We start from the raw sequence: 23824 nt of genomic DNA on the forward strand, positions 1-23824 counted from the left end.
GACTAAGATGTGAAGGTTTTATTTTCTTTAGAATGAAACCAAAATGAAACGTTAGACAATCTGAGTTCAACAAATCTTAACTTTCACATCATTGTTTCTATTTTAAACACATTTCTGTCAGTGATCAGAGAACATGATGTAACTGAGTCTGGTTAATAATCGCTAAACAATAAAATAAAACTAAATGAATCATTAACTCACATCTTTCATCATTTAATCTGCTGCTAATTCAGTTCTGAGTCAAAATGTGTAGAAAACACAAATATTAAGAGAAAAACAACACAAACGAGTAAAATATTATAAAACATATAAAAATATATTGTAGTTTTAACAAAAATGACTCTAATGTGTAAGAACATTATTATTATTAATGTAGAGGATCATTTAAATGCTGTAAAATATGTTATTTAGAGAAAACACAGTTTAAACCCACAAGACCTGAACACACATTGTGTTTACATCTGAACACATGAATATAGATTATAACCAATCAGAGGAAACCTGGACAGAAATCAGATGAAACTGCAAAACACAAAGTTTTCAACAACCAGAAAAGTTTTCTCCACTTCCATGAACTTTATGACTGATTAGAGCTTTTAGTGTTTTAATGCTTCTGGTTGGAGGAGAACAGCAGACGCCACTGAGGTCAAACTTCTCCATGGTGATTATTGCTTCATCTGGCATGAAGATAAAAACTCTGAGTTTTTGTTTCCTCTCATTTTCCATGAAGTCCAGACTTTACAGGACATCACTGTTAGCTTTAGCTTAGCTTTAGCTTAGCTTTATCTTCAGCTCGTTTCAGTCCAGATGCATTAGACTGGAGGGTCCTGCAGAGGACAGGGAGGGGAACCAGGAACATGGCAGCAGAGCTGAGATTATAGAGGAACTAAAACACTAACAGCAGCTCAGCTTGTTAATAATTATGATCTGTTTGGTTCTGCTTGTTATTCCAGAACCAAAGAATCATTTTCATTTCCTTTAACATCAACGTTACATTTTAGTTTTAATGCTTTTCTCCCAAATTATTTTCATTCATAAACGGATTAAATGGAGAATCTCAGTTTGTTTTCAGAAGGTTGAAGCTTTTTACAGCTCAAACATTGAAGAAACTTTTGAAACTGTAATAAATGTTGAATCTTAATGCTGATGTTCTTTCCTCAGGTGGTGCTGATGGACCAGCTGATGAAAGGTCACCGGTTGCTGGTGATCAAACCAACCTGAGGCTGAGTTTTACATTTCCAACATGACATTATTTCCTTGTTCTCGGTTTCACACAACTTCTGCCGTCTGATGTGATCGTTTCTTCTCCTGTACAGATAAAACCAACAGCAGCAACAACACAAACCGTCAGAACTACAACAAGAACTGCAACAAGAACAGCAACGTTTGGACTGATGGTTCCGACTGTGAAAACTCTCTGGACGTCTCCTGCTTCGTCTCCTGCTTCGTCTCCTGCTTCGTCTCCTGCTTCGTCTCCTGCTCGTCTCCTGCAGGTCAGGGTGGATCAGTTTCCTGCCAGCTCAGATGAATCTCCAGCTGTCAGGTGAACGTACCTGACGCAGCGCGATCCTCAGCCGGCTGAGCTGCAGGTGTTCCTCCGCCTCGGTCCCAGAGCTGCTCATCAGAACCCGACACCGGAACGTCCCCTCGTCCTCCACAGAGACGTTCTTCAGGACCACAGAGACGTCCCCGCTGCTGGCGCCGGACCGGTCCTTCAGCGCCACTCGGCCTCTGAAGGACCGGTGCTGGTACTTGTCGTACGGCCGGCCGTTGCGGTAGAAGAAGACGTACTCGTTGGCCGGCAGGTTGTCTTTGGTCCACTCCACCACGGTGGCAGCCGCGGCGCCGGGAGTCTGGCACGCAGGTCAGCATCTCCTCCGGGGGTCACCACCACTGGACCGGACCACAGAACCAGACATTACCACAGTGTCTCACATGGACGATGAGGGACGATGAGGGACAATGAGGGACGATGTCCCGGCTGCATGCAGGAAGCTGCTGCTCCACTGCATCTGAAATGCACTGAACAGCTTTAACACTGATCCTTCCAGCTGCTACCAGAACCATCTCTGCTCCTCATGACTCAGCAGGTTACATCCCTGATTGAAATGTTTCATCAGATCTTATAAGATTCAATCAAACAGAATCCTGATGTTTTTCCTTCATGTTTCTGATGCTGAGATGTTCTAAAACGTAACCACTGGTTTAAAATGAGCAGCACCAGTAGAAACTGGTTCTGCTGGTCAATGCATCCGAACCCGACCAGCTGCAGCCGGATCTGCTCTGCTGGGCTGATCAGAAACTGCAGCATGATGAACAACAAACCAGCAGAGCTTAAAGCTTTTATGTTTACATTTTATTCTCATGAGCAAATTTTATACTCTTACATTTTAACCTAAAGAGTAAATCCTCTACACTTCAACTAGTTTTAAATTTTATTATATCTTTATTTAGTTGTAATTTATAAAACATGTATTTATGAGATCATTTCATCTTTACGATATGAAGGAAAACTTTCAAATTAAACTAATGTTGTGTTTCTGTACTGAAAGAGGAATAATAAATAAACCATAAGTCATGTAACATCTGGACAGAAATTGAAATCAGCATAATTTAAACTGCATGTTACTGAACATAAAACCCCCTGAACTCACCGTCAGCAGCAGAAACCTGCAGGATCAGCACAAAACAGGCGATTAAATGCAAAATGATCATTTCTGCAGCGGAAAATCATCGAGTTTCTGACGGTCGATCAGCTGCAGGATCAAATGAACTGAAACTGAAAACGAAGAAATGAAGTAAACAAGGGACTAAAATGGCTCCTTCCGCCCCCTGGTGGACAAACACAGGAAGCAACAGACCTCTAATTATTAGTTTTCTTCTTATTATAAACAGACATTTTTTCTTACTGTTGTGTTGAAACACTCACTAAAATCTGATGTTACCACTGGGTGGCGCTGTTCTTCAGAAATGATTCATATAGTTACTGTCAGGTTGAATTAATCAGGACCTTTTATAAATCAAACATACTTCAACAAAACCAGAAACTAAAGATGCATCAGATTCATTTAGTCATCAAAACGTTTTATCATCTTTAACTTTCTGATTCCATTTTTAAAAATTCAGGAATTTATTTATGATGAATTCTGATAAAAACACAAAAAAGAAAATGAGCTGAAAAAAGTTCATTCAGCTGAACATAACATTAAATAATTAACCAAAATGAACAGAACCTGGTATGGCAAGACATTAACAACAATAATACTGGACCTCGAAAGCGAGCTGCAGTGACCTGTTGGACCAGCAGGGGGAGCTCAACACAAGCCTCCAGCCTTCCCTCCAATATTTACTGTCTAATAATCATAAAGGATCAGCATTTAGTTTCAGCTTCTACCTTAATTCATCTTAACCTGCAGGTTGATTCTACATTCTGTTTTCTATATTTAAAAATTCAGAAGTTTGTCGCATTAATGAGAAGCATCAATAAATCCTGAGAATGACTGAACATTGATGACATAATCAGTGCTAGCATTACTAACGCTGCTATTGTTGCTAATGTTGCTAACACTGCTAATGTTGCTAACACTGCTAATGTTGCTAATGTTGCTATTGTTGCTAATGTTGCTAACTGTCTGTTTTTCGGCCAGTCTCAGCTGAAACAGCTCAGATCTGCTTCCTGTTAAAGTTTTCTAACCGCAGGAGGGAGGAAGGGGAGGAAACACAAACTTCTCTTGATTTCACAGAAACAGAAACGATGAGAGGAGCATCATGGCTGATCGGTGAGTGCGGATGGAGCTTAATCTGTTTTAATCTGCAGATTAATAGCTTCATTAATAATGAGATGAATCAGCAATTTACCAGACAAACAGAAAAATATTACAAAATGAGAAACTCTCTCAGTTTTATTTATCATTTCATATTTCTTTCTGTTTCTCTGGAAACCAGAGAGAAGCAGCAAGTCAGTCTGTTGATGAAGATTTGAAGTTTTTCTAAACTTCTAGGAATATCAAGCTGCGTTTATGAACTTTCAGTCAATATGATGAACTTTTATCATTTGTGCTGTTTGAGGAGGAAGCAGTTAGAGCCTCCTGGTTGGTCTCTGCAGGGAGTCTGCATGTTGGTTCTGCAGTTAATCTTCAGTAACTACTTGTGTGTGTGTGTGTGTGTGTGTGTGTGTGTGTGTGTGTGTGTGTGTGTGTGTGTGTGTGTGTGATTCTTTTGAACCTCTAAACATCGGATCGGTTCTGTAGAACCAAGTCGTATCGTCTGCAGTCTGAAGCTCATGATGCTTTTATGAGACTTTAATTCTGCAGCAGAAGAAACCAGACGGTAAAATAAAAAATTAGATTTCAGCAAAAAACTCAGATTTGAGCATCAAAGCATCACCCTAATCTTTACCTCATGTGATTCAAAGCTGGACTGCAGGATGTGACCAGAGGACAGTGAACGCCTCACTCATGTTCTACTGAACGTTTCTTCTGTTATTTTCTTGTTTCTCTCTTTAAGATCTTTCTTGTGATTTTTGTGATTTTTGATCAATTTTATTGGCTCTTTCAGTTTTGATATCAGAACTTCTCTGGACATCAAACCCGGGTGAGTAAATTCACCACAGATCTATAATCTCAGATGTCACAGTCAGCAGATTCCTCTGCAGTTAAACTGTTTACCGCCCCTGCTGGACATGGAGGAATGTTCACTTTTCACATTCATGTTTTCACTCAGTTCATAGAGCAGCTCGAGTTTCTGCAACGTTTTTACATCTTGTTTGTGTTTCATCTAAAGCTTCACATGAAGAACAAAATGAATCTGAACAGATCCAACATTTTCAATCTGAGGCGGAAACATGAAATGAATCCAAACTGGAACATAGTCAATAGGGGGCGCTGTGTGTGGCGACTCATATGGTGGAAGTTAAAACAAACTCCTGGTTTGTGACATTGAATAAATGTTTTAATGTATTTTCCAGTCCTCCCAGTTCGTCTGACTGTGAGTCCCAGCAGATCCCAGTTCTTTGAATTTGAATCAGTGACTCTGATCTGTGAGGATGAAAACAGATCAGCTGGATGGACAGTGAGGAGAAACACCAGCAGAGAGACCAGAGCTGAGTGTGAGGAGTGGGGTCAACCAGTGAACTCTTCATGTTCTTTAACTGGTCTTGTCCCATTGGACACTGGTCTGTACTGGTGTGATTCTGGATCCTCCAGCAGCAGCAGCAGCAGCAGCAGCAGCTCCAGCAGCTGCAGCAGCAGCAGCAGCAGCAGCAGCAGCAGCAGCAGCAGCAGCAGCAGCAGCAGCTGCAGCAGCAGCAGCTGCAGCATCCAGCTCTCTGTCTCTGGTAAGATCAGACTGTGGAGTTAGTGTTGCTGTGTGGAAATGGATGAAATGCTGTAGTTTGTCTCTGTGTTGAAAGGATCAGTGATCCTGCAGAGTCCTGTCCTCCCTGTGATGGAGGGAGATGACGTCACTCTGAGCTGCAGAGCAAGGAATCCAACCCACAACCTCCCAGCTGCTTTCTATAAAGATGGCTCCTTCATTGGTGATGGATCAGCAGGCAGCATGACCCTCCTCCATGTTTCCAGCTCTGATGAAGGCCTCTATAAATGTAGCATCAGCGGTTCTGGAGAGTCTCCATCCAGCAGGGTCTCTGTCAAAGGTCAGAGGTCAGCAGCTTCTCTGTCTGCTTCATCAGGAGACAAGAAGTAAATGATTCTCTGGTTCATTTCAGGGAGAGTCTCCTCCGCTCGTCCTCCTCTCTCCATGGTTCTCTCTCTCTCCTCTGCTGGTTTTCTGCTTTTCTTTGTGTTGCTGGTGGTTCTGCTGACTCGGCGCCTCTGCAGGAAGCCAGCAGGTAACCCTCCCTCAGCTTCCTGAACTCCTCTGTTTATCCGTTGTGTGTCTGACTGTCGGTTTATATTATGTGGCTTTTATTTTCAGCGGCGGGGTCGGGGGGGAGCTTCAGGCCTAATCAGCAGCTTTTGGCTCAATATTGTGTTTGTGGTCAAAGTGAGAGAAGCTGTGCAGTCATTCTGCTTCCTCTCTTCGCTCCTTTTGTTTTTCACCTCAGTGACATGAACATGATTTGAGCTTCTGGTCTCAACTTTTTGGTTACAAATGTTTTTATTCAGTTTCTGATGTTTAAACTGTTTAATCAGCAGAAGAGTCAGAATCAGCTGATTTTAGATCTTCAGTGTAATGAGCTGCTCTGGATTTTCTGCAGTGGTCTAAACAAAACACATCACACCTTCAGATTGTTATTGGTGAAGAAGCTGCAACATTTTCTGCTCACCACTAGCTGCAACTTGTTGCTGTTTTCTCCTTCCTGTGATCTGCAGCCAGATGCTGCAGCTCTGTATTTATCCATGAAGAAAGCAGCAAACAGGAAGGCTTACGTCAGGATGCTAATGCTAATGTAGCGATAGCGGCTCTGAAGCAGGTTATTCCAATCAGAAATATATTTTTCTTTCACCCAGTGGTGGGAACTGCTAACTAAAACGTTAGCTATGCTAAACATAAACTTTGGTTCTGCTGGCAGGCTAAGGCTAATGTGCTAACTTCAACTACGTTGATAAACATCATGTCTCATTCAGCATATCGCCCTCTACTGAATGAAATGTGTCATGCACATCTGCCTGTACTGGTTTGCTCCTGTTCAGGTTTCAGTTTCCTTTAGCAATGCATTCTGGGAACAGGACAAAGATCTTTTGTTGCAAGTTAAAAGGTAAGGAGAGGAAATGAAACTTCCTCCACTTCAAAGTAATAGCATGAAAATAAACGTCCAACCACCTGAAGAATCTTATCAGTCGAGAACCAAACCAGAGGGAATTAGCGCTTCAGAAATTATCTGTAAGAATTAATGTCGGTGAAGCTAAGTGCGCTAAATGTTTTCTGTATTAGCAAAATGCTAAAGTGCTAAATAAATCATGTGCTCGCCTTTTAGCAGATTAGCAAAGTGTACCCACCACTGTTCTCAGCCCTTTACCTTTGGACAGTTGTTCAAAGGTAAACCCTCCTTGTTGCCATAGCAACAGGGAGGGTTGTTTATATAAAACTGGGATCAGCTGATTAGCTTAAATTACATTTGAACTACGACCCGGAACCTCAGAGGAGTTTAAATGAAGCTTCCTGGATGTTAGCGAACAATACGGCCAGAGGATGAGCAGAGCTAGCTGACAGCTTAGCATGAGGCAGTCATGCTAACATGCTAATAGCTGACGGAGTAACGCAGGCTATGAATATCTGTTAGCATATGTTCATATGCAAATAGATGAATATCAGATAATAACAGATATCATGCTGACATGCTATCTGTTAGCATGCTAGAATGGCCGCCTCATGCTAACAGGCTAACAGATTCTTCCAGCTGTGGGAAACAGTTTCACTAAATATTCATAATTAACTCCTGATAGATTCCTGAGTTCAGCTCAGCTGGGTCTAGCTGTGACCTCTGATGACCTTCATCATGTTTCACTCGTTTCTCTCAACCTGTTTGGTTTGCAGACAGAAACTCAGCAGCTGGATCTTCATGGGCAGCAGAGGCTGCAGACGCAACAGATTCATCCACTGCTGCAGGTCCGTTTATGGTTCATTTCCTGAAACCAGCTGACAGGACAATATATAATCAATAACTAATTGATCAGCTGATCTGAATGGACCTGATTTCCAGTCAGATCAGAACCAGACGATGTTTCATTTATCTAACAGCAGTAACTGTTGTTTATTTTACAATATTTATATTAATTCACATAGAAATTATGTTTAAATATATTAGATGCAGGAATAAGATTTTAATTCCTTAAAGTCGTGAATGTTGTTAATTAAAATGAACTTGTAGAAATAGTTCAGCTTCACAAACACTCAGGTGATTTGGTCAAACAATCTGATTAATTTTTGCTTTAAGTCTGAAATATAAAAATATTCATCATGTTTTATTCTGTATTTATTCTCCTAAACGGTTTAGAGTCAGCAGCTGATTATTCATCGACACGGAGAAAAACACCTGAAGCTCCAGACAAACAGGTACAGAACTGGAACATCCAGATCCAGAACCAGTTAAATCCAGATCAGATTGAATCCAGATCCAGTACAATCCAGATCCGGTTCAGTGTTTCTGAGTTTTACCTCAGATCAGGTGTTTCTCTGTCATCCAGATCCAGAACCTCTGATGGTTTCCAGTTTCTGCCACCTCTAGAAACACAGCTCTATGTTCTAGAAACACAGATCTATGTTCTAGAAACACAGATCTATGTTCTAGAAACACAGATCTATGTTCTAGAAACACAGCTCTATGTTCTAGAAACAGATCTATGTCCTAGAAACACAGCTCTATGTTCTAGAAACGCAGCTTTATGTTCTAGAAACACAGCTCTATTTTCTAGAAACGCAGCTCTATGTCCTAGAAACACAGCTCTATGTCCTAGAAACACAGCTCTATGTTCTAGAAACACAGATCTATGTTCTAGAAACACAGCTCTATGTTCTAGAAACACAGCTCTATGTTCTAGAAACACAGCTCTATGTTCTAGAAACGCAGCTCTATGTTCTAGAAACACAGCTCTATGTTCTAGAAACACAGCTCTATGTTCTAGAAACACAGCTCTATGTTCTAGAAACACAGCTCTATGTTCTAGAAACACAGCTCTATGTTCTAGAAACACAGCTCTATGTTCTAGAAACACAGCTCTATGTTCTAGAAACACAGCTCTATGTTCTAGAAACACAACTCTATGTTCTAGAAACACAGCTCTATGTTCTAGAAACGCAGCTCTATGTTCTAGAAACACAGCTCTATGTTCTAGAAACGCAGCTCTATGTTCTAGAAACACAACTCTATGTTCTAGAAACGCAGCTCTATGTCCTAGAAACACAGCTCTATGTTCTAGAAACACAACTCTATGTTCTAGAAACACAGCTCTATGTTCTAGAAACACAACTCTATGTTCTAGAAACACAGCTCTATGTTCTAGAAACACAGCTCTATGTTCTAGAAACGCAGCTCTATATTCTAGAAACACAACTCTATGTTCTAGAAACGCAGCTCTATGTTCTAGAAACACAGCTCTATGTCCTAGAAACACAGCTCTATGTTCTAGAAACACAACTCTATGTTCTAGAAACACAACTCTGTTCTAGAAACACAACTCTATGTTCTAGAAACACAGCTCTATGTTCTAGAAACACAGATCTATGTTCTAGAAACACAGCTCTATGTTCTAGAAACAGATCTATGTTCTAGAAACAGATCTATGTTCTAGAAACAGATCTATGTTCTAGAAACACAGCTCTATGTCCTGGAAGCGTTTCAGTGACTGGCTCTGTTCTGCTGCAGAACCCGATCCAGGACCCGTTTACTCATCGGTGAGGAGAGAGAGAGGCGTGACGTACGGGACGGTCGGCATCAGGACCAGGACAGGTGAGGCTGCTGCTGACCTTTGACCTCTCTGCCCTGACCTTCAGTCCATCCTCACTGCATCCCAATCTGATTTCAGTCGTTTATGAAATACAGCAAAAAGTCACAGATCCTGACATTACTGCTCAGAACCAAATTCGTTCTGTTTCTAAAAATGATCATTTTGTTAAAAAGGAACATTTTAAAGTTTGGATCTGTAATAATTCATATTTAATTTCATTAAAGTGCTGCATGCTGCGATTATGAACATTATTTTATCCATCAACAGTTTTTCTTCTCGCCGTAGATGTTTGCAGCACCAAGTGAAGCCATGAGAACAGCTCCTGATTGGTCAGATGTTGCTCGACCCAGTCCATCCCATCCAACCTGTGAACGATAAACCAGTCTGACTAACTGGAGCTGGGATGTCGTCTCGTGGAACGGCTGCTAACCCGGGTTCTGTTCCCTCCAGAACCAGCAGTGGTACCAGAACAACACGGCGTTTACTCCCTGCTGAAGTGGAGAGCGACCTAACCGGACCCAACCGGACGCGGCCGACCCGTCCGGCTGCTGACCTGACCTCTGACCTCTGGACAGCGGCGGTCCGAACCCAGAACCTGACCAGAACCAGTTGGTTCTGCTGACTTGTCGTTTAAATTCATTATAACCTCAAAAAACATTAATATTTTTTATATGATGATGATGATGATGATGATTCACAGAGCAGAAAGTTTGGGTCCTCTGTCGCCAGTTTGCCAACAGATATTTATTTACCAAAACTGATTCTGCTCAATTGTCTGCAGAAACATTTAATGTTCTGAATTAATCCGCTATATTTATTTGTTCATGTTCAATAGATGAATTATCCCTTTAACTAAACCGGAAGTTGCAGCTCCTACTTTGCTCCGTCGCCGCCAGGTGGCGCCATGTCCTCTCCTTGTTGCATTGCTGACGTCAGATTGTCTCCCTGCTGTCTCCGTTCTGATTGGCTCAGCGCCGCTGCTGGTCACGTGACTGGCTCTGTGGGCTCTGATTGGTCGATGCCTCCAGGTTCACTGGATGTTCACTGATGTTTATTTATGAAACTTTTCATGTTTCCAAACTGAACTCTGAACTCTGCTCGGGTTGGACTGACATGTTTTACTGATTTCATATTTTATTTTATTATTATTTAGTTGTTTTGTAATTATTGTATTGTAATTTTAAAAATATAAAAAATTATTTTCACATTAATGTGTTGTATTTTATGGATTATACTGATTTCTTTCATCTTTGGTCATTTTACAAACTTATTTTAATATTTTTTGTTTATTATTTATATTTTATTTAAATTTTTATTCATTTAATTGTTTTACCTCCATTTTTGTTTCATTTTATTTTGTAGTATTCAGCTAATTATGTATTTATGTATCTTTTTGTTTTATTCTGGTATTTTATTTATAAAAATCTCTACATTTTGATTCTGGATCATTTATTCATTATTACTTTATTTTCGATTTTGAATATTATTATTTTCTATCATTGAATGTGTTTGATTATAGATTGGTATTATTGTTATTTTTAGATTATATTCATTTATTGAAAACATAATTTATTAAAAACAGATTCTCTGTTTTGTTTTTGTCTCATTAATGTTTCATTTCAGAACCAGGTTGCATTTTGGGTTATATATTTTTTTTTTTCCATTTATTGAGGTTAAAATAACAGTTCTATCTGGTGAACTGGTTGAACTGGTTGAACTGGGAATCTCCCAGTCCCCGCTGAGCCTGGCTGGTTTACAGTCTACTTGTTGATCCTTCTTGGTTTTGGGGTAAATATTTAAATATGAGCCTTTAAGTAACTTTATGTTTGTTTCCATGTTGAACAACTGAAGGAATGAATCACTTGATGAACCGGTTCTTTCCCCTCAGGCTGCAGGGAACCGAAGCGCCGCTGTTGTTATTATTATTATTATTATTATTATTTTGGCTCCAGCGCCGACCTGAGGTTACCTATGACGTCATAAGTGAACACCCCCCGCTGCTCTGAGGAACCGAACTGGATCAGGAAGAACCAGACAAAGAGCCGGAGTTCCCAGGAATCGGAGCTCCGAGGCTCCACGCCCGACCAGGACACGCCCCTTCCACGGAACCACTTCAGCCCGGGATCCGAACCGACACCAGAGGGCTGCGAGCGCTGCTGCTGATCGGACCGGACCGGACCGGACCGAACCGGACCGGTGGCTGGACGATGGAGCTGCAGGCGGAACCAGCTGCGAGGATGGAGGGTGAGAAAACATAGAACCAAACATTCTGCACTTCTAGTGTCATTATCTATGTCTGGACATATAGATAATGATGTCTAGATCCTATATTGATCTGCAGGTTAAATGATTCACTTATTATTATTATTATTATTATATTATTATTATTATTATTATTATATTATTATTATTATATATTATTATTTATGAATATTTTTGTGCATATATTCAAACTCTCAGAAACAATATAATAAACTACAACAGAATTAAAATGACCTGATATTTAAATGTTTCTATTTAATATTAAACACTCAAAAGAAATAATGTTAAGTTCAAACTAACTTTCTTAGGTCAAAGGTCAAAGTGCAAACATGTGGGAACTAATGACAGCAAAACATTACATAAAACAAAAGATATTTAATAGATAAAATGCTAAAGTTTAAAGGAAAATGGCTTAAAAATTAAACAAATACTAAATACTAGAATAAAACAATATTTTGCTCTAAAATTAGAAAACAACAAAAATAAAAACAAAGTAAAAACTTTCACATTTTCTAAAACAAAAACTTCATATTAATTAATAATTTAAAGTCCAACCAGCTGGTTTTATTCGTCTGTTACTTTAACTGCTGAACAGTTCAGGGTCACTTATCTAAACTCTAAACACAGCTCAGAGTTGGGGTCAGAGGTCACAGCCGGCCGCCTCCGTCCAGAGAAAATTCATCTTATTAATGATGATCTGCTTCATTTAGACTTTATTAACCACATAAAGGCAGAACACCATGAATAGCATGAAAACGCCCAGACCCGAACCTGAACGCATCACGAATCGTCAGACCCGAACCTGAACGCATCATGCACCGTCAGTTAGAGTTGAACCTGAACGCATCACGGTTCATTTCCATTTTATGATCCTGATGAACCGTCATTTCAAATCCAGAACAAACTGTCTTTTTTTCTCGATGCTGCGCAAATGAAAGCTGCTTTGTTCCAGCAGTTTGAACAACACACACACCTACACACACACACACACACACACACACCTACAGACACACACCTACACACACACACCCACACACACACACACACACACCTACAGACACACACCTACACACACACACCTTCACACACCTACACACACACACACACACACACACCTACACACACACACACACCTACACACACACACACACACACACCTTCACACACACACACCTACAGACACACACCTACACACACACACACTACACACACACACACACACACACCTTCACACACACACACCTACAGACACACACCTTCACACACACACACACCTACACACACCTTCACACACACACCTACACACACACACCTTCACACACACACACCTACAGACACACACCTACACACACACCTTCACACAGACACGCTTACACACACACACACCTTCACACACACACCTTCACACACACACCTTCACACACACCTTCACACACACACACACCTACACACACACACACTTACACACACACCTTCACACACACACACACCTTCACACACACACACACCTACACACACACACACTTACACACACACCTTCACACACACACACACCTTCACACACACACACACCTACACACACCTTCACACAGACACGCTTACACACACACACCTTCACACACACACACTTCACACACACACACACCTTCACACACACACACTTACACACACACCTTCACACACACACCTTCACACACACACACTTACACACACACCTTCACACACACACCTTCACACACACACCTTCACACACACACACCTTCACACACTTACACACACACCTTCACACACACACCTTCACACACACACACCTTCACACACTTACACACACACCTTCACACACACACCTTCACACACACACACTTACACACACACCTTCACACACACCTTCACACACACACCTTCACACACACACCTTCACACACCTACACACACACCTTCACACACACACACACACACTGTGACATCCCAGGAGACGTTTCCTGCCATTTCCTGGTTCACACGTTTAATCCAGATCTTTTATCAGTTTCTCCATTTTTGCTCCGTCAGAGCTAAATCTGGACCGCTTCCTGGTTCTGTTCCGACGTGTCAGAACCTGATCAGAACTGAACCTGCAGTAAAGTTTACAGAACTGTCCTCACGCAGAGGAGAAGCTGGAAGTTTATTTCCCAAGGAGACGAACATGCAGCCTGACCTGATGGTCAGCCGGTCACTGTCAGTGATCATCACTGGTTAAACACCAGATTATGTTAATCTGCAGTTTACAATCCACAGCTGCACCAAATCATTCGTGCTTAAAGTCCCGTTCTGCTGTTTCACTGAAATGATGTAAATATTTGAGTTTGTGTGAATCGTGCAGCTGCAGCGTAAATCAGAAAGTTATTTTAGTCGGAAACATGCAGAAATTCAAACTTAGATAAAACATTAATAGTGAGCCTCTTCAGTTCCTGCAGTGTTTCCTACTTCCTGCTGTCAGACGGGTCCAGATGGGTCCAGATGGGTCCAGATGGGTTCTGTCAGATTTGTGTGAAAACTTTTCACATGGTCAGTTTGTTCCTCACTGCATGAAATGTTTATTAAACTAGTGGTTAAAACTTTGAGTTAATTTAAATTAAACCATCACTGAAGTGATCAACTGCTTTCTTCATAAATCTATTTTTGCTGCTAAATTATTGAATAAACAGACATTTGAATTAATATTTATAGTTTTTAATGTTCAGAGTTTCTCTCATCGCTCATGCAGTTTCTTTAGGAATCTGGACGCTGACATTAGCATTAGCTGCTACATGTTAGCATTAAGATGCTATTCTTGAAAAGCTTCTCTGACATGCTAACTGCTTTTAGCACAACTCGAACACAACAAAACTGTAGTCAGTGGATGATGATGGAACCTTTAATGTAAAAAAATCTAATTACTCATCAAAATGTATGTAATTAATTAATCTAATTGACACGTTAAAGACCCGGCCCTGTTTGAAAACAAATACTGAAAACTGACTTGGTATTAAAATCTCAGATGATCTGAAATTTTGAGCTTTAAACAGTGAAAACCATCTGACAGCAGGTGACTAACACAGGAGGCATTTAATCAGTGGAGGTGATGACTGGGTCAGAATATCTGAAAGTAAAAGATGAAGGAGAGGATGACGAATCATGAAGAAACAGGAAGTTAAAACAAGACTAGAAATACAAAAACAAGACTAGAAATACAATCAGAAAAATATGAAATAAATAGAAGGCAGATGATGATGATGATGAAGATGACAGGAAGATCACCAAAATAAAAGAGGAACTTAGAGTCAAACTTTGAACCAATACAGGTTTATTTATTGTCTAATAAAACAGAACCAATGATATGAAGAGCATTTGTGACATCACTGACAGGAAGTGACGTCACAAGGAGAAAAGTTTCATCTGAAAGTTATTGTGTTGAGCAGGAACGAAGGCGATGGACTCAAACTGAGAAGGAACAGAAATCAGAGAGAATGGAAACATTTCATTTCAGCTTCATGCTAACAGCTGTTAGCGTCATGCTAGTGCCTGTAAGGCAGGACATACTCACATGGATGCTGATGAACTCTGATCATCTTTCCTGACCTTTCCCTTCTTGACCTCTGGCTTCAGTCTTTCTGTTTGTGGATGTTTTCTAGGACGGTTGCCCGGCAACGCCTCAAACAGCAGCAACAACGCGCGGACCTGTCCCCATGACGACGACAAATTCAAATACAACGCCTACATCTACACCTACTTCCTGGTGTTCCCCGTGGCGTTCCTCTGCAACATCATAGCGCTGGTGGTCTTCTTCAAGCAGAAGAAACGCAGGTTTGACCTGAAACACTTTCCTCATGAACACAGAACCGACCTCCGACTGTTTCTGTTCAGTGGCGGCGCCGCTAACTAAAACGTTAGCTAACTGTCAAGCACTAAACATTAGTTGCACTAAAGCTAAAGTGGTGTACCAATATGGTATTTAGCATCAGCTAATGCTAAAGCACAATGCCAATATGGTATTTAGCATTAGCTAATGCTATAGCACAATGCCAATATGGTATTTAGCATTAGCTAATGGTAAAGCAATATGGCAACATGTTATTTAGCATTAGCTAATGCTATAGCACAATGCCAATATGGTATTTAGCATTAGCTAATGCTAAAGCACAATGCCAATATGGTATTTAGCATTAGCTAATGCTATAGCACAATGCCAATATGGTATTTAGCATTAGCTAATGGTAAAGCAATATGGCAACATGTTATTTAGCATTAGCTAATGCTATAGCACAATGCTAATATGGTATTAAGCATTAGCTAATGCTAAAGCACAATGCTAATATGGTATTAAGCATTAGCTAATGCTAAAGCACAATGCTAATATGGTATTTAGCATTAGCTAATGCTAAAGCACAGTGCCAATAGCATTAGCTAATGCTATAGCACAATGCCAACATGGTATTTAGTGGAAGCTAGCACTAAACTGTTATGTTCAGTGATGTTGCTAATCTGTGTGTCAACATGAGCAACAACATAGCATATTGTCAATAACCAGATTAAATTTATCATCTCACACCGACCGGTTCAGTTTTCACTTCAGAAGTGATTCTTTGATTCTGGTTTATAATTGTTGAGTTTTGCTAATGACCACGACAGGAAAGCAACAGCATATTGAACCACTCACTGCAGTGATGCATTCTGGGTACAGAATAAATGTCATTTGCAGCAACATGGAAACAAACTGAGTTCACTCCCTTCAAAATAAGAGCATCAATATAAACCACTAACTGGAGAATTCAATATCCAGAACTTGATTCACTGGAAGTTTAAAAAACAGCCAAGAAACTTAGAGCTTTGAAATGATCTGGAGGAATGAATTTAAGCGCTAAATATTTTCAGAGTTAGCAAAACAAGAATAGCTCTGCTGTTAGCACAGTTTTAGTTCCATAAGTGAACATCACTGTTTCTGTCCATGACAAAATGATTTAAATATTCACCCTGGATGGAAAAGAAACGTTCAAATGAAACTGCTGCAGTAAAAATTTACATCTTCATAAACAAATTATTTTTACAGCGTTAATAACGCTGTGCAAACTGTTAGCAGCTCTTCTGTCTGCCATAAAGCCAGCAGAGCCGGAGCGCAGACATGAAGCAACCAGATACTGAAAGTGTTTTCTAGCAGAGTCGAGGTCAACGACCCTGAACAGAAACAGGCTGTGACCCGTGACCTCTCCACCAATGGATCTCTGTGCTGACCTCCTGACCTCCTGTTGCTCTGGTTGGCGATGCAGAGGAAGACTCCAGCTGGACCAGCGGAGCTGAAACAGATCTCATGTTTTCTGCTCAGATGTTTCTACTGGATCGTTTCAATCTGAGTGCAGAGAAAACCTCATTGCACTCAGCAGTTAGCATCCTGGATGCTAACTGCTGTAAGGCAACATGACGGACCCCCAGAACCAGCTGGATCTGTCCGTCGTGTTGCTTCGCCTTCATTACCATATCACAATGTAACTTCATGAACCGGTTCTTCAGAATCATCCGGTCCGATCCCAGCTGGTTTCAGACAGGTTCCAGGATTAAAGTGGACATGTTGATGTTTCAGAGGAACCAACATGTTGGACAGTTTTAGCAGAACTCAGCCGAGCCGTCGGCGCCGTGACGCAGGTCCAGCTGATGCTGCGTTTCCAGCTGCTCTGGAATGAGATGCTGTTCACTGGAACAGGATGTGGCAGCTGGGAGGCGCATTTCTGAGCAACACCTCAATGATCTGGTTCATCAAGTTTTGGTTTCTTTACCTAAAAAATTCAATCCATCCTGAAACGCACAGGGTTAGAGTCTGACTGGCTGAACGACTCGCCAGAGAAATCTGGGAAATATAAACCTGGAAGAAACGACAGCATGTGCAGAAATGACAGGTGGAAGAGTGATTGGACTTTTTAACAGAACCACTGAGGTCACAGAACCAATAAGGTTCTTTGCAGAGATGCTAACAGCAGTTAGGCTGTTTCCTCCTGACGGTCCGGTCGACCCGGCAGACTGACAGCTGGATCAAAGTGGACTAACCAGAGCTGGTGTGAACGGCGCAGCTTTAACCTGCCATGAATCAGACCAACAACAACCAATAGATAAATAAGGCGTAAAAACTTTTAGTTTCTGCTCATGAAACAGTGAAATCCACTTTCACTGTTTACGGGACGCCTGTGATGAGGAGGAGGATGGGAATCTTCGGCATGTGGGTGGCATTGTGTCAGATAATCATCAGGAATGTAAAGAGAAACAGTTTTGTCTCGTTTCATCCTCAGTGAATCTCCTCCCTAAAACCTGCAGCAGCTCTTTGACCTGACAAAACGTCCAGATCGTTTCCCTCAGCAGCAGGACTTTCTGCCTCAGCCTGACCGGCAGGCTGGAGGCTTATTGGCTTCTCAGCCATTAGTTCACCAGGCTGCATGACAACCAGGAAATGAAGCCATTAACTTCATCACAGCAGCTGATCGGATCCGAGATAAGCAAGCAAACATTCAGGTGTGTCAACAATGAAGCCTTGTGGAGCCAGAAGGGGAGTTAGAACTGAACCGCGTCCAGTTCTGATGATCCAGATCAGGAGATCCAGATCAGGAGGATCCAGATCAGGAGGATCCAGATCAGGAGGATCCAGATCAGGTATTTACCCAGATTATTCTGGGTAAATACAACCAAAGCTAACATGCTAGCCTAGCACTAGCAGCAGCCAAAGACTAAAGAGAAATCACTAAACTCTGACGTCTCCATCTTGTTTCATCTGGTGAAACAGGAAGTTGCTCTCAGTGTCTTCAGAGGTTTTAGTGTCGTTTCCTGCAGTGGTTGTTGGTGCAGCGCCCCCACAGGCCAGGAAGGGAACAGTCTCATTAACATGACCTTAACAGCCCCATCAGTGACCCTCCTGGAGAGAAGAGAAACATCTACCGTTTTCCCTTTGCTAAAGTTCAGATTTAGAAGTGAGACGGTTCTCATTTTCAGAGATTCTCCCACCTGAGCTGTGGATCTCTGCAGCTCCCCCAGAGTGTAATGCTGTCCTTGGCCAGGCTGTCGGTTGGGGCAGACTCTGTTTACTGAGTCTGTCCCATAAACTGTCTCTCTGAGGTCAGACAGTAGACTGTAGTGGATACCATCTTTACCCGGAAGTGGTTTGGCACTGGGATTTTTCAAGCATTTACATGTCGACCAGCGATGCACTGGGTGCGTCGTCTGTCACAGGTGAGAGGCAGGTGACTCTGTGGACAGGTGTTCAGGTCACTGCAGGGTCAACAGACCTGTTCCTCACTCAGCCCTCGGTCTGTGTGACGTGTCCTCTGCTTTCATAGCCTGGATCTGTTTGGACTCTGAGACTCTGGATCTGTTTGGACTCTGGAGAACCTCCAGCAGGTGGACTCCACTGGAACCAGTCACTGCTCCTGTGTTGTCCTCTTTCCAACGTCCAACAGGAAGGCAAATGTCTTACAGAGGTTCCTGCTAGAGATCAGGAAGAGATCAGGCTGTGAATTCCTACACACTGATTCAGGCTGCCCTGATTATCCGTCTCCTCTTCCTTCCATCCGCAGGAACAAACCCGTCTCTGTGATCATGGTGAACCTCGCCCTGTCTGACGGCAGCTTCTCCCTCACCCTGCCTCTGCGACTGGCGTACTACATGAACAATGGCCACTGGACCTTTCCTGACTGGGTCTGCAGACTCTGTGTCTACGGCTTCTACGTCAATCTCTACTCCAGGTAGGACAGGAACGTCCTCAATCCCCTTTGGCTTGGGGAATATTTCAGTTCCATCTCTGCTCTCTCTGCCTTTCAGCATCCTGTTCCTCACGCTCCTCAGCCTCCACCGCTGGTTGGCCGTCGTCTATCCAATACGCTATCAGTACATGAGAAACTTCAGGTCAACCTTGCTGATGTGTCTGGGAATCTGGCTGTTTGTGGCCGTGTCCTCTGTGCCCTTCCTTGGCAGCGGCGTTAAAGAAAGGTAAGAGTCAGAGCACCAGTGATACGTCTTTGTTTGCTGCTGGCTGGGACCAAGCAGAGGACCACAGGATGCTGAAGTTTCTCCTCTGCTTCCTTCCAGAGGTGGAATACCTCGCTGCTTTGAGCCGGCGACTCCACAGTCTTGGTCCCGCATTCTCAGCCTGAACTACGTGGCGTTGATTTTTGGATTTGTGCTGCCGTTCTTCACCATCATCCTGTGTTGCACCAAGATCATCCACAGTCTGACACACCCAGAATATTTTCAGGACTTGAAAACACGCATGAAGTTAAGGAAGAAAAACAAGCGCTCAGTGCGCCTGCTCGTCACGGTGATAGCAACCTTCCTGCTCTGCTTCCTGCCCTACCACGTGATCCGGACCCTGCACCTTCACGCCGTGAACGCCCACTGGAACTGCAGCATCACCAACCTGCTGCAGAGAGCCGTGGCGATTACGCTGTGCATGGCGGCGTCCAACAGCGTGGTCAACCCGCTGCTGTACTACTACTCCACCAAGAAATTCAAGGAAGACGTTGAGCTCACGCGGTCACGTTGGAGTCAACGGATGTCTTTTAGAAATAGCTCTGTAAGATCCACTGGAAGGAACGGGTCGTCAAAAGTTAAAACCCGACCGGATCCGTCCATAAACCCAGTGGATGTGGAGGGGAGTCATTTCAGAATGTCCTGCTACAGACCAGAGGATTCAAATGACTGAGAAACCTTTGGATGAAATGTGCTCAGTATCCGTCCAAAATTAGAAACCTTTCAGGAGAAACTGCTGCAGATGATGGCCTTTGGGTCACAGCAACACAGATTTATCATTTTCCATTTTCTTTGGTTTGATGAAGGTTAGCTTTGTCAGTAGAACTGGTTTTGTAATCTTGGGTTTAACTTGAGATCAGATTATATTCCAGAGGAAGAAGGAAGGAGTTCTGTTCTCCTCTGAAGGACTCACATGTTCTCCTCATGGTTTTCCTCCACATGGTGGCTGATAAGGTAAAACCAGTAAGACGGGATCCTCTCCAGGTCAACAGCGCCCTCTTCAGGCTGCTCCCTGACAGGACACTGAACAGGAAACCTTATTTCCAGGGTCTCATAGTTTCCGTTGAGCTGAAGCAGCAGTGATCCCTGGTCCATGCTGTAACCAGTTTATAGGGAGATAATCCAGTTTCCTCCTGCTGATTTTTAAACGCTGTTTATCGTCTGACCATGAAGTCGTCAGAGTGAAGCACTGAAACACTTTGGGTGGGATCTGAACATGAGGTTCACGTTCTGCTGATCCTCTTTATTTAACTGTCTATTATTTTACATGTTGGGAAACAGTACGGCCATGTAAACAGGAAAATGAAGGCCCAGCTGGGAGTGTCGTCCCTTCTGCTCAATGTTGATTTTTATATAAACTTCTACAAACTGTCACTGTGTTTATGTCCTGCTGTTTAATGTTCATTCAATGTTTAATTATAATGTGACTCAGAGGATGTTGTTTAAAACACCAAGTGAGGAATTTGTTTCATATTTTAATGGTTTACATTCAAATGGAGTCTATTTACAATCCAGACATTAATCACACGTTTCCTGTTTATCTCACTTATGACTATTATATTATTTTTATTTACTAAATGTTTATTTCTGAGAGATTTTTGAAAACTATGCAGTTGAGCTTCATTCAGCCTCCCCAGGATTTGGGTCGGGCTGCCCGTCGCACTGCCTGACTGTAAATAGCAGGTTTCTGGAGTTCTGGCCCATTCCTCCCAACAGAACCAGTTGAACTGGGTCAGGTTTGTAGACCGCATCGCTTTCACACCATTTTCTAAAGTTATATAGTACAAAACTAAGCAGTTATTTGGGTTATTCAGCCTGTCAATAATTTAATATAAAGATTCACTTTCTAAAGTCATATTTGACCAGGTTTTATTCATTCATCTGTTTCAAATAAACACTTATTTAACAAGCTGTTTAGCTTGTAAACTATTAGCTAACTAGTTTAGTTAGCCTGTAAACAAGCTAGCTATTTACCTGCTAGCTAGCTAAATACTCTGTTGGTAAAGGAAGCATTTAGCTATGATTAGCTCTGGGCTAACTGAATGTTGACTTTAAGTATGGAGCTAGCTCACCGCTAACTATTAAGCTAACTCGCAAATTCATGAGCCGATATCCAGAAGTGGGCTATGTTGAAATTGAATTTTAAATTAGCACAATAGTACACAGGCTAATCTTTACTTTAAGATAAATTTAGATATCTATTTAGACAGGGAGCCTGTCTGCCAGGCAATTAACAAATTCCTTAGCATGGTTCAAAAGTTCACTAGGATCTTAAAACTTTTTATAAATAATTTTATTTATATTAGAATTAAATATATTTCTTTAAGCATGTTTTGAATTAGTTACTTCTTAGATCCAAACTTATAGTCATTATTTAGCATTACATTTTGTGCAAGCTTGGTTAAAAATACAAACTACTTTCTTGTGGAATCATTTGAGGCAGAAAACTAAAACAGACAGAGGTCGTAAATTTAGCTCAGGGAGAGTTGCAGGAGACGCCTGGTACGGCAGAGACCCAGTTTGACGATGCATATATCAGGAGGTAATAAAATTAAAATTAAGATAGCCCACACAAAGGAAAACAGACCTCCTAATGCATATATTTAAATGAGGAGAATACACATTCGTATAAAATGGTTTGTTTTGCAGCAGGAGTTCGAATCTCTTTGTGCTGAGTGAGAGTTTCCCAGAAGATGCCTTTTTACTCAGTTAATTGTTTCTGTTTTGTCATGTCTTGGACTTTTGATGATCTAGGTGAGATGATTATTGTAACATTCTTCTTGCATTGAATTTCTCTGGATAAAACTCTGGATATCTGAAGTCTGACGTCATATGATTGCTCTTTCTCCCTGCACATGTATACAGATGCAAGAATTCGGGACAAAGAAGAATTAATTAAAGAGCTAAATCAAGTTATTCCTCTTTTTAATTCTTAACAGCTACCAAAGTAAAAGCTGGTTCTTGCTAACATCCATCGCTGCTGCTGTAGAGTCTTTGTTTAATGTTGAACAAGAAAAGAGGGAAAGAAATAATAAATGGTTGACAGGAAGCAGCAGTTTATAAAGATTTACAGGAAACAGCTTTTAAATATTTAGCTCTGAGTTTCATATTTAGCTCCAAACTAAATACTTAGCCTGCTAACTATATGCTAAGCTGATTAGCCCATAACGTTTCACTCCCTATTATCAGAACCAGAAGTAGTTTCTCCCCCTGGATCTCAGGTGTTTTTATAGATATATAACAGGTAGAAACATCTGATCCAGGAAGCATCAAAAACTTAGCTGCAGAGTTTAAATTTCTTCAAACTAAATGGAAAATAAATTACTTCATAAAATTCTTCTCCACAGAAGTATAAAGCAGCAACATATTTTCTCCTAAATGTGAAACACTTTAATTATTTTTGAATGGATGAAATCCATTTGGAACACAGGTCAAAGGTCAATCTCATGAAAAATCAATAAAATTCTCCTCACATCAATCATGCAGAGGAAATAAAGTGAGTGCAGTAATGTGTTCTGACCAGCAGGGGGAGCTGCAGAGGGAGTTTCCTACAAACCTCATCAGGATCCCAAACCAAGGACCAATCAGCACGCAGCCCAGCTGCCGCTCACATGGAGGTCAAAGGTCAGGAGCAAAGTGAACGGATAAAACTGAAATGAGTTTTATTTGTTTTACAGCTGAGTGTGTGTGTGTGTGTGTGTGTGTGTGTGGTGTGTGTGTGTGTGTGTGTGTGTGTGTGTGTGTGTGTGTGTGTGTGTGTGTGTGTTTCCTGACCTCCAGGTGTTTCCTGACCCCTCCCTCCCTTGTTTCCAGCATGTTTCTGTGCTGCGTGTCCTGGCAGAAACAAAGAGGCAGATCATGTGACTGATTCTCTGGAGCTTTGATCCAGATTTAGACCTGGTTCTGTTCATCAGGTTCTGTTCATCAGGTTCTGTTCATCAGGTTCTGTTTACTGGTTCAGTTTACCTGGAGCCAGACCTGCACCAGTTTGTGTTGTGGACTTGCATCCTGTTTATATTTTACTCTTTTAAATGAATCTGAAAACATTTTGGTCTTTCCAGGTTCAGCTTGTTGAGTAAGAACAAAAAGAGCATCTTTCCAGAAACTTACATTAGAAATTATGTTCAAGTAGATTT

General features: G+C 41.6%; 1 protein-coding gene and 1 long non-coding RNA gene across 2 annotated transcripts; one reads left to right on the top strand and one right to left on the bottom strand.

The window, feature by feature from the left end:
- Positions 1-3: 3 nt before the first annotated feature.
- Positions 4-1475, bottom strand: LOC129376731 (uncharacterized). The gene is made up of 2 exons (XR_008607810.1): positions 1218-1475; positions 4-827 (listed from the first exon to the last, which is right to left on the bottom strand). It is a non-coding gene; the product is annotated as an uncharacterized LOC129376731 (long non-coding RNA).
- Positions 1476-11581: 10106 nt separating this feature from the next.
- LOC129376726 (cysteinyl leukotriene receptor 2-like) lies at positions 11582-21197 on the top strand. Its single transcript, XM_055056307.1, has 5 exons — positions 11582-11651; positions 15320-15491; positions 19238-19405; positions 19482-19649; positions 19749-21197. The coding sequence occupies exons 1-5, from the start codon at positions 11615-11617 to the stop codon at positions 20359-20361; spliced, it is 1158 nt and encodes a 385-aa protein (XP_054912282.1). The 5' UTR covers positions 11582-11614; the 3' UTR covers positions 20362-21197.
- Positions 21198-23824: the final 2627 nt, after the last annotated feature.

The sequence above is a fragment of the Poeciliopsis prolifica genome, unplaced genomic scaffold, assembly GCF_027474105.1.
Source record: "Poeciliopsis prolifica strain line A6 unplaced genomic scaffold, Auburn_PproV2 SCAFFOLD044, whole genome shotgun sequence".
Taxonomy (NCBI): Eukaryota; Metazoa; Chordata; class Actinopteri; order Cyprinodontiformes; family Poeciliidae; genus Poeciliopsis; species Poeciliopsis prolifica.